Source organism: Tigriopus californicus, chromosome 12, assembly GCF_007210705.1.
Source record: "Tigriopus californicus strain San Diego chromosome 12, Tcal_SD_v2.1, whole genome shotgun sequence".
NCBI classification, from domain to species: domain Eukaryota; kingdom Metazoa; phylum Arthropoda; class Copepoda; order Harpacticoida; family Harpacticidae; genus Tigriopus; species Tigriopus californicus.
In genome coordinates this window covers 3,133,245-3,144,747 of record NC_081451.1, presented here as the reverse complement: position 1 = coordinate 3,144,747, position 11,503 = coordinate 3,133,245, and the positions used below count along the sequence as shown (strand labels likewise).

General features: G+C 38.1%; 2 protein-coding genes across 2 annotated transcripts in view; both read right to left on the bottom strand.

The window, feature by feature from the left end:
* The window catches only part of LOC131892306 (polypeptide N-acetylgalactosaminyltransferase 2-like), a gene marked incomplete at its 3' end in the record, with an annotated part of 43,674 nt that extends 43,028 nt beyond the window's left edge, over positions 1 to 646 (bottom strand). Inside the window, 2 exon segments of the mRNA XM_059242109.1 lie at positions 245 to 389; positions 459 to 646. Of these exon segments, the coding sequence (XP_059098092.1) occupies positions 245 to 389; positions 459 to 615 (302 nt within the window).
* Positions 647 to 4,298: 3,652 nt separating this feature from the next.
* Positions 4,299 to 8,211, bottom strand: LOC131892309 (heme transporter hrg-1-like). Its single transcript, XM_059242113.1, has 3 exons — positions 7,724 to 8,211; positions 6,649 to 6,801; positions 4,299 to 4,718 (listed from the first exon to the last, which is right to left on the bottom strand). Exons 1-3 carry the CDS (start codon positions 7,854 to 7,856, stop codon positions 4,522 to 4,524), a joined length of 483 nt encoding a protein of 160 aa, XP_059098096.1. The 5' UTR covers positions 7,857 to 8,211; the 3' UTR covers positions 4,299 to 4,521.
* Positions 8,212 to 11,503: the final 3,292 nt, after the last annotated feature.

Genomic DNA, 11,503 nt, shown 5'->3' with positions numbered 1-11,503 from the left:
ACTCCAGACTACAATCTTATCAGACTAATAAGAGGTGACAAAATGAAATCCAGCCTCTAAGGACGAAATTGTTTTTACACCTCATTTGGCTTCACAATTTGAGCACGTAACTTTGCGAAATCTGTATCCAAATAGTCACAGTTTTCAAAACTAAACGTGGATTAAAGGTACATACATGATTTGGACAGTAGAAGTCAAATAACGACTCTGACATCTTTTGTGGAGTTGTCTTTCAAGATTTTACCTTGTTTTCAAAATGGTTCTATTGACACCAATATCCACACTATTCAACAAGTGAATGCCAAATCTGTCCACAGGGTCCTTTTTATCCTCATCTAGAACGTCTTTCCTAACATAGGTCTTCCAATCGAATTCATACCAAGGGACTCCTGTAAGCAAAAGCATCAACCCCAACCAATCAGCTGACACACCGGCCATACAAATAAGATTTTACTTACCCTTTTCGGTGTCTTGACTGAAGCAGACGCCATTTTCTGAATCACAATCTTCCGCTATAACATTGGTTAATCCTATTAATAAAAGCAGACACTTGTTCATGATGCAGTTTTCTATGGATATGTGGGTATGTTTTGGTTTTGGTTTCAGCACATCCATGTGTAGTACTCAGCATGTTTGGCGGAGGCAACGGATCCGTTGCCTGCTTTACCTGTGCATGTTTCGTGCAGCAGTTCGTGTTCATGGCTGAGTGTGCACGTTTTATTTTTTTTCCATTTCTGGTAGGAAGTAAGTGGTTAAGGTTGAGGGATCTCTTAGTGACATACATGATGTCAAGTCGGGTGTTCCGGTTCCATTTTGGGTCCTCTCCTTTTCATCATCTTCATTGCTCCGCTTCAGAAGCTTGGTAGTAGTAATGTCAGTGTCTCTTCTTATGCTGATGATACAAAATTGTTAGTTGGTAGGAATGGTCAGAATTCCGGTTGCCTGTTAGAGGTCCTAGAGCACATTTACTCCTGGGTTGCTGCGAGTAACATGGCACTGAAGGCAATGAAATTCCGCACAATGACCTTTGGGTCGACGCCATTAGACACTCCACTATTAGATGATAAAGGTATGGACATTGAGCAAGTCTCATCCATGAAGGATTTAGGTGTAGTCCCCCAAGATAATGGAAAGTTCGATGAGCATATCCAATTGAAAGTTGGTAAAGCTTTTCAAACATGTGGTTGGATATATCGCACGTTTAAGTCCAGAGATAGTATCACGATGCTAACTCTGTACAAGTCGATTGTTCAGCCGCATCTTGAATATGCCTCTCCCATTTGGGCTCCAATTAGTTCAGCAGGTTTGCAAAAGCTCGAGCAGGTCCAAAGATGTTTTACTAGGAACATTGAAGATATGAGAGAGCTCTCATACTGGGAGAGGTTAGAACGGTTGGGATTGTACAGTACTCAGAGAAGGTACGAAAGGTATCTGATTTTGTACGTTTTCAAAAGCATTCATGAGCTTTGTCCCAACCCAGGATTTAGGGTCAATTGTAGTGACCGTAGAGGCTTAATGTGCGTTTTGAGAGCACCTTCAAGCCCTCAAGAATCCAGGCTAGTTAGAACAATGAAGTCCAACTCTCTTCTTTCTCGGGCTCCTTCATTGTTCAATTTGCTGCCTTCAAACATTCTTAGGGCGTATGTAGGCGTTGATCCAGTAGCAGGATTTAAGTCAGACTTGGACAAGTTTTTGACGAAAATTCCTGATCAACCGTATATTCAAGGGATCAGCCAACACTAATTCGTTGGTCGATCAAATAAGATATACAAATAAATAAATGAATAAATTTCTCGTCTTGAACTGCCTGGATTCCAATCCCAGCAACGGCAAGGAAGTCCACAAAAAAAATCACGTGGCCATAGTATTTTCCTGGGTCTTGAAATTTCATTCGTTGTCAAAGGGAATTTTTTGCAGTTAGATGGATGAGTTCAAAAGCAAATAAAAACAGGTGCTGCGTGTCAAAATCTGATTTTGATTGAATGTTTATCATTAAAAGCTGTGGCATGTTTTGAAAAAGATGTATATATTTTGAACAGGGGGCGAGATCAAAATATGTTTGGGGAAATTGAAATTGGCAGAGCATTAATCGTTCCTCAATAAAAGAAGCGAATTACAGTTACAATTACTTTAGTCGAAAATAGTAATTCGTTACACAACCATTACTCGAAAAAAAAATGTAATGGCGTTACTCGTTACTTTTTTTAGATTTAGATAGCGAATAGCTTATGGGTTTTCCCTCCTCAAGACCATACTTCGGTACAGAAAGTTTGCTTTTTTACTTCAAGCAGTCCTTACGTGTAACATTTGAATTCTTCGTATCAATATTGTTTCAATAATAAGTATTTGCAGTTAACCTTCGTATAATTGTTCAATCATAATGCTTTGAGGAGTCACAATAGGGACCCTGGATGAAGTAATGATTGTTGAAGGCTTTAAACACTGTGGGAAAAGTCATGTTATAAAAACAGTTTTTGACATTGTTAAGTCGGCAAAGCTTCCCTGTTAGAAGTATGAATGCCCTAAGCCGTGGAAATTTGGAGCCTTTTAAAAATTTGATGCATCATACTCAAGCCAAAGGAGGATTTTCCCTGCCTGACAATTACACTAAATCAGGTCTTCAGTCCAACGTAATTTGATTGCGAAGATGTGAACAATAAAGCAGCAAATTCAGCCAGCTTAAAAACCAAGGACACCCTCAAAGTAGCTAAGAGTCAGAACATTTTACAACGATTTCATTGTCCATAATATGCTACATGGAAATAGCAAAAAAAATGCTATTTCCTCAGCTGTTACTAGATAAAAAAAATGAAAGGCCGTTCTCCAGAGCCAATAAAGGTACGAGTAACGAGTAATTCTTTTAGTTCTTGGGTCGTTACAATTACAGAATTCTAAAATGTAATGGATTTACAACTCCTTTTTGAAGAATGATCTAAAGTCTGACCCAACTGCTCGCCCTATCCTCGTGTTGCAAATGATGCGATGAACGTTGATAATAAGTTAATGAATTTTGATAGGACGGCCGCAAAAGCCAGAAAGAGAAGAGGGCCAAGGACACTTCCTTGGACAACACCATTGGTGACACATCCTTCCGGTCAGACACTACTCCATTCAGGATATCTCTCTGCGAACAACCTCCCAGCCATCCTCGGATCCATCTCGAAAGTGGAGCTTGCAGACCAAGGTTGTGAGCTTGTGAACCAGGATGTCGTGAGGAACCAAATCGAAGGCTTTTTGGTAATCTAAATAAATTGCGTCCTCTGGACACCCTGCTTCCATCTGTCTCGTCAGGTGATGATCGAAAAACTGGATCAGGTTTGACGTGCAGTTCCTCTGGGGCATGAAACCATGCTGACTCTCAGGGACTTGCTCAAATCCTGGAGATGGAAATAAATCAATCACCCTTGGGAGTTCTGACCTCAAGATCGCGGTTATTTACATTTTCGAACATTATCTTGGCGACAAACGTTGAGAGGCTTAACAGTCGCCACTAAGCAAGACTAGCCCGCTGGTTAGATCATTTGTACGCATGCCCCTATGTGCTTAACAGTTACTCTTAATGAAAGCTTAGGGGATCAATGTCAAACAAATCATTAAGCGGGGACACAAATTGTCACCCACGGTAGACCTAAACTTCCTCCTTTTCTTTATTTAGCCTAAATTTTCCCTAAAAAGTGACCAAATTCCTTGAATTTCCCCCAAAATCCCCGGGCTTTAGGTTATTTTATGGTTAAAATTCGTGAAAAAGTTTATTTTGACCCAAATGACCGGAATAATTGAAAACTTAATGGAACCTAAAAAAATTATCCCTCCAATCCCCAACCCCAATTCATCATCCGTTTCCATGAAATTGTGCCAAAGAAGGTAATATTAAGTTTGGAAAAAGTTATGTATTTAAAGCCAGTCACCAAAAACTTGTGAAATTGCTATTCCTTGCACTTTTTGTCGGAAATGATGATTGCTAAAGTGTTGGTGCCTTATGAACCATGCAGTTTTATACAACATGTTGTTAAATTCTTATCTACTTGTCATAATTGTTCGGAAAGTTACCTATACAGGATTTGAAACGTCTCCCACAAGAGTTGATGACTCAGCACTTAACATCGACCAAAATCGTTGCAAATCTAAAACATTTCGTATGATTAACCTCAACAGTACATACACATTGCGAGTGATTTTTCTGATTACCCAAGTTATTGAGTAAGCGCAATGATTGTTCGAAAAAAAATATCTCTCCGCTTCAAAGCATTTTTAAAACCAAGTAAACATCTGAATGCACCTGTGGGGTAACGCCAAGCTTGATCGAAATATAAATCTATTTCATGAATAGTTAGGACACACAAGATAAAAAAAAAATCATCCATGATCTGGGGATAGACAATCTGACAATACACAGGATCCGTTTCAAGCCGATTTTGACGGCTCGATGGTTCAATAATTCTGGCCGAACGGTTTTTCAAAATGAACCCTTTGTTTCGAGGGGAGGGGTTCACCAAAGCATCTTGACTAGTTAGTGGGTTACTAAACACCTTCAGGCGCTGTCAGGTCAGTGAAATATCCTTCGTCGAGTAGCATCCGATATCGCTTGGCGTGATATCGTAGTAGCAAGTGCCATTTGGTGTTCAAGAAAGCCTGCACGGCCGCTAAAACAAAGCTGTGATTGATAGGAAAGAGAGGTTGACGGAAAAGCAAGGCCAACGTGAGATAAGTCAGGGCAGCTGAAACGAAAAAAAAAAATGAATTGGTCATAATATTTTTAGTCAATTGTCTACGATATTAGTAGGGTCAACCGGGATGCAAATATTGCAAAAAAACTTGCATATTAAAATTTCAACATTTTCGGTTCAATTTTTTATTCCTTTTCAGGTTTGCTTTCCCTGAACTACCACAAATGATAGAAAGAAAAATCTGAATGCCTCTTTCTTTCATAGTGTTGGAGACTTCGTTATCCTAGTTTGGAGCTGCCAAGCAAGTTGCTTTTGGCATTATGTATTGGTGTTAAAGAGTTTTCTTTTTGCAACATTTTGCGGTTCCCGCTCTTTTTTTGGCATTTTCATTTCTTTTTAGTTTTCCACCATCATTTCAACTATTGCTGGGGCGATTCCAGTCTTCTACTCGATTTTAGAGACATTGGTCCGGCATTGTCAAAAACAAACTTTTTTAAAAAAGAAGTTCGCAAGACGAGCCTTTTTTCTAGAACTGACCCTTTGAATCTTTTACTGGGCTCCCCTCAGCACAAATTTTAACCCCCTATGACAAAGGCTTACATTCTTTTAAGGAAATAATGCGTAACCTGTTGTTTGAATTTTCAAAGTTCTACAACTGAATTTTAACAAGATTTTCTTAATTCTTTTTGTTGGACATATCTTTTTCATCAGCATTTAACATTAATCTGTGCAAGCAAATGTTACAAAAACATTCAAAATTTCGAGCCTAATCTATAAAATACACCCAATGTAAAACTAGTCACAGGAGCTCCCAAAAACAAAATAATGCTAAAATTGCTATATCCTGTCTCACACAGCAAATGCTAATGGATGTGTTTGAAATTAAGGAGTTTAAGAAAATAAAATGAAATCACAGTTTTGAAGGAAGATTTATGCTTTCTTTTCAGTCCAAAGATTGAACATTTTCCTTTGTGATTAAGATTTAGATGATTTTTAATGATGCATATTAGGGCTAAGCGGTCTTACGTCACAAAATGCAAGTTAAATGTAAATAAAGTCTGTCATTGGTTGACCGTGAGGGCAAGGAAAGTCACAGGAGGAAGACATCCCTGTCAGAGTGAAAAGGTGAAAGAGGCGGGAAATTCAAATTGAAAGAAAAATTGTTATTTTCAAGGTCAAAGTTTCAGATGTTCCAGCCAATAATTTTGTCCAAAAATGTTACAACGATATGACATTTTGGTGGCAGATTCAGAATCAATCACAATTTAAATCTTTGTTGCATCATGCTCCGGGCTATAAGGACAAAACGTTCAGACCAGTATATAAAGCTCAAACCAATAATCTTTTTTGTACTCTAAACTTTATGATTGCCCAAATTCATAGTAACTCCAAATTACCTCTATGCTGGATTTCACAAAAGATTCTCGCTTCTTTCATTTAATGATCATTTATCAAGCAATGATGAGTCACTAAGATTAATAGTAAACAAAAAAGAATGTGTCACCTAACATGACTTTGCTAAAGAATTGGGCAAAAAGCAAAATTAGTCACCCCTGGAAAATGATAAATTTTCGAAGCTGCCGAGCTCCTTTTGTTTTTTCAATTGTGAGCAAACACATAAGCTACACATGGTGATCTTCTCTAGGGATTTACGGAATTCAAAACCATTGCATTAATCTCTTCCATATATTTGGAGTAATCCTGACTTTTAACATGGATTGCAGTTAAGATATGATTATAAACTCCACATCCACACATTCTAGTGGCAAGCATGAAACAAAATTCATGGAGTCTACAGAGAAAATCGGCTTGTTCGAATTGGCCTAATTTCTAAACTTTGAAGCATTATTATGAGTTAGTAACCTCAAAATTGACATTAGCAATGTGCACCAACCCTAAACCCTGTAAGCCCAACCACCACAAGCTGACCTTATGATAAATATTCAGAATACTAGGACAGATTATGTAATGTTTCACTCACCCAAGAAGGACACCATTGATATGGCTGAAGAGCAATGGGCAATCACTTTCAGCGATATGGAAGTATGGACGACATCCAGAGATTTGAAGTAGTGAAGCGAGTGCAAATGGAGGCACCAAAGAGCAGGAATGGCACTAAGAAACGACCATGTACCTAAAAGCCCCAATGAATGAGTCATGAAACAATAACAAAGGGTGTCCAAATTTCTCATATAGTAATCCCTAAGCATAACTGCATGAGTCATTTGTTTTTGGGGGTGTTTGGAAAAACCGGAGTGTCCGCCCCGGATTTACAGGGCATGGTTTGATGACAAATTGTTATGGCTTGAAATGAAGCAGTTTTGAAAAGTTTGTATCAGGGTAGACTGACTGTATCTTTGTATGATTTAATGATCTGTTATGAGAAGAAATTGAGATTGTGCAGTCCACAATATGTGAAAACCTACAATCAATTTCCGGTCTAGCTTAACTTCGAATTTTTGGAGATCTTCAGCAACACTTAAAACTTTTTATCGTAATTGATCTTGCTTGCATTATATTCAAGTTACTAAATATTCTTCTGAAACTCATTAAGTCTCTTTATAAATATGAAACAAACAGAGTTTTTAAAAAGCAATGGAATCATTTGAGCTTTTTTAGCCAACCTGTTAACTCTGTGAATTGTACCTAAACTTGCCCTAAATGGTATTTGATATTGTTCCCTAAAACACATCCCATGTTGTAATGAAAAGGAATACCTCAAGTACGAACGATCTTTAAAAAAATGTTTTGACGAATGATCATCATTATGTTATACATTTTTTAATTGATAAGATATTAATCACAACATAACGAGGCTTATTTGCACTTTTCGAAAAACCCTAGCAGAGCGTTTCAAATCTTTTTTGTTTGAGACCATTGTACGCGTAACTTGTCATGAAATAACCCCCACCCCCCCATGCTCAGAATAAGTTATGATTTCATTACTATTTCAAAAAAATGTCATACTGCATTCTAGCAACTGATGCAACGTGCGCCAAGAGAAGTTCAAGACATAAAGCAGCTAGCCTCCGGTGATCTTGGATTCGATGACTCACCGGCATGGTAGTTTCCGAACTGAAATGTGAGCATGAATCCTCCCAACAGACCTCCAATGATCCCTCCACATGTCATGAGGATCACAAGCCACAATGGGATTCGTATCCGTCTCCATAACTCACACAGATTCATGGCTATGGGGTCTATTTTTATGTTTCTCAATAATGATCTTCTTATCTCAAGAGACGGCAGGTGTGTGTTTGCCGTCTAAGGATAAAACACTACAAGGGTCAGGAGGCTTGCGCTGAAATTCCTGGATCAGAACGGGAATCACTATCAGGGGCTAATTTTTTGATGCTCCATGGCGTAGATGTTCAGAGGATTTCTTGTGTTTGGAAGATAAAACGAGGAACATCAGACTTCCTGCTAGATTCCTTTGTCAACATGGTGCCTCCACATTGGCCAGATCCTTTGTACTGAATGAGCGAGTAACTGCACTCCCAGGTCTTCTTACTTCAATGTTGATTCTGTTGCCTAGCCAGCATTCACATTGATAGGAATGCTCTTAGAATCAAGGTGAGGACGCTTGTTCATTTGCAACAGAGCACGCCCCATCTGAAATAGAGATCTACCTCCCCTTGGTTCCAAAAGGGTCCAAGAAAGATAAATTAGCGATGGAGTTGTAATTATCTAAATGTAAGTTACACATTGAGTAGAAAAGTTGAGTTGCAAAATATGAAGAACAATAGAACACTAAACCTTCAAAGAACCCCTACAGCCTTCCAGAACGTGTCGGTGTCGATGTTTGGGCAAATTTATTTGCAAATTTTCATGCAAATTCCCCATCAATAAAGGCCACATTTATTTGCAAGTTTTGGGCTGGCCTCTTAATCACTGACCATTGATTTTTTTTGTCAAAAGGTGCAGTTTTGTAACCTAACCACCTTGTTCATTTTCTTCTGTAGCCATTACCATCTTTGAAAAAGATGCCAAGCAACCAAAGCCTTCATATGCACCTAGTACACCATATCCGGCCTCTATGCAGCCTGCCTGATGCAGCAATTGCTACTGTTTCTTTCTTGCATTCTCATAGCAAATTGCAATTGTATTATTAGTCCTTGATACCTAATTGTAAATCAATAGAAACCTAATAATCTCCTAATAGTTGTACAACAATGAGGTTGTCATCCCTACCCAAACAAAATCATAGATTTGATTGGTACCCCGACGCCCTATTAGGCATTTCTTTTGAATACATAAAGCACACTTTTGCACTGCTAATTGAGTTTTAAATATTCGCCTTAACTTTAATCCACAACGTCAAAAGAAAAAAACAACCGTCTTTTACATATTTCATCCTTTTTTTCAGTGCAGACTAACTACAAGTTTCTATTGCATTTCTCACCCCTGAAATTTTGATAATTTTGAAGTTGCTGCTTATTATTAGATTCTTATGAAGGTCTAGGGTACAAAAATGTCACTTCAATCAAACCACTCAAGACCTTGTTTTGAACTCCTTTTGGTAGTTTGGCAACAGGGTGTCAAGCAGATTCACCTCTATTGCCTTGCTTGCTTTCAACCAAAGAAGCCAAACAAACCAGCTGACCACTGGCTCACTTTATTTTGTGAATCAAATAAATAAATGCCTTCACAGTCAATCCCCATTGCACATACATTTTGACATGGCTGGCACAACCAAGCTTAAAGTGACACATTAAAGTGTACTTAGACCTTCAGTTTACTTCACAATAAGAACACGTTTGCCTTATCTTTTAATAACAGAAAACCAACGAACATTACTGGTTTAACAAAACCAAGTTTTAAGCAGAGTGTGTTGTAACATTTCAAGCAACATTTACAAACAATGTAATTCATGAAGGACGTTCACCTACTTTTGATCAAAGTGAGATCACTGTCACAGCAAGTTATAAAATTCTTTGTTCAACACACCAATTTTTGGCATTTAGTCCAAAGCAAAAGAAATATTATGCAATAAAATGGACTTCCTTAACAAAGCGATGCAAAAATTGCCTCTCAAAACTAAGAGGTTGTTCGACTGTTTGCGTTATAATGCCCACAATGAGGTTGGGTGATACAATATTGAAGTACAAACTCCATGGTGATGCGTCCGCCCTTTGGTCTCCAAGTTGCTTGTCAATCTGTTCTCACATCAGTGTTGTTCGTTCAGACCAGACCTTCGATGGGCTCACTCTGAATGAATCATTCTCAGGGCTGCGTAAACGAATCAAACGAAGCAAACGAACACCGCCGCGGCCCTTGATATGAAGAGCAAACACACGTTGGCGGAGTGGTACGAGGGTCTGGATTTTCAGATTAGAAACACATACCTCACCTTCCGGACCTGATTGCATCTGGATGGACAGGAACAAAAGCTTTGTGGACAGTTCAAGAACACTTTTCTTCCACTTATTGTGTGGCTAATAGTACAAAAAAAATGTTTGGCTTTATGCAAGGGCTTTGATCTATGGATAGAAAGGGCGATGTTTTTCATTGAAATCCGGCCTGCGTCACATCAATTTGCTTGGCAAGAATTCAAAAGTACCTTATGCTAATCCATTAACCTCCCTTTGCGTTCCGCCTTTTGTGGTGATTGATTTCCGCAATTGTTACGACCAATTAGAAATGTTGTTGATAATTGCACAGACGGAGTAAATTGCTATGTAGCCAATAATAATCTTAGCATTTGACAATGAATTCATTTGCCACCTTTAACATTGGATTAACAGGCCAAGCCATTAAGGCAGCTTCTAATCTTGACGTTTTTTTGAAAAGTCGAAAGGAAATTTTGGGAATACTTATTTCCATTTTAACTATCTTGCCCTCTTTATTTTATAATCAATTTATGTCGAAATCATTCAACCTGAAATAAGGAAAAAATCCCATGCATGCCTTTTTCGCATTTTCCCCAACTTGCAACCAAAATAATATTTCCTCCCAAAACAAAACTTTCTTTCGGAGTCGAAAAACAATTATGGGCAATGATTTTCAAAGCCGGAAAAAATCACCAAATGGTGCACGAACGGCAGTTTGTAAGCGTGGTTCAAATGATGTAAATGAGCTCATTTTTTCGAATCTTGGACGTAGTGTCGGTTCGCTCTGTTCCTCAATGCCTTGATCGGCGATCAAGTATTTATTCAGAAAACATTTTTGCACTCGTTGGCCATATGGACAGAGCATAGCTTTCCAGATCAACCCTACATTCAAGGACTAGCTCGGTGTGCCAATTCAAATTCGTTAGTAGACCAAATATCATATAAAGTTTGAAAGGTAATAAATAGACGAATTATAACCTTTCTTTTTAATGGTACTGGGGATTATATTCCTTTCAGCGGCTAGAACAGCCCTTCAAAACCCAAACCCAAAAAGGGGGAAAATATGGAGTTAGTTACTGGGTTGCAAGAAGACCAATTTGTATTGCACCTCAATGTTTACCGGGCTTGAGTCAATGACTTTTGAAAAGTAATAAATTATTGTCACTTCATTTTTGAATTCAAGTATTCAATTACTATTGATTTTTAATTGTAAATCAATTACTTTCAATTGCATTTCCACTACATTCTCGTTTTCCTTTTTAAAAAAAAACTCAAGTCATTTGTGAATCTTTCATTAATCCAGTTTTAAAATTTTCTTGTCAAATTTCTGAGCAGTTTACCCCAAATGTTAATTTGACATTTTTGTGTAATTTTAATAGGATGTACTTGCATTGTCTGAATAGTGTTATTGGTGTTTCTACCATCTTAGTATTTTCTTTATGACTGCTTTGAAAACAGACGTTTCAGAATTGGTTGTCAAACAGCACTTTTTAAAGGCCTTGCTGA

Bases quoted from the DNA above. Each gene is read 5' to 3' on its own strand.
- LOC131892309 (XM_059242113.1), bottom strand. From the start codon at position 7,856: ATGAATCTGTGTGAGTTATGGAGACGGATACGAATCCCATTGTGGCTT. The intron at 6,802-7,723 runs GTGAGTCATCGA...TGGGGCTTTTAG, and splicing joins GTTCGGAAACTACCATGCCG to GTACATGGTCGTTTCTTAGT. The intron at 4,719-6,648 runs GTGAGTGAAACA...TTTTCGTTTCAG, and splicing joins ATCAATGGTGTCCTTCTTGG to CTGCCCTGACTTATCTCACG.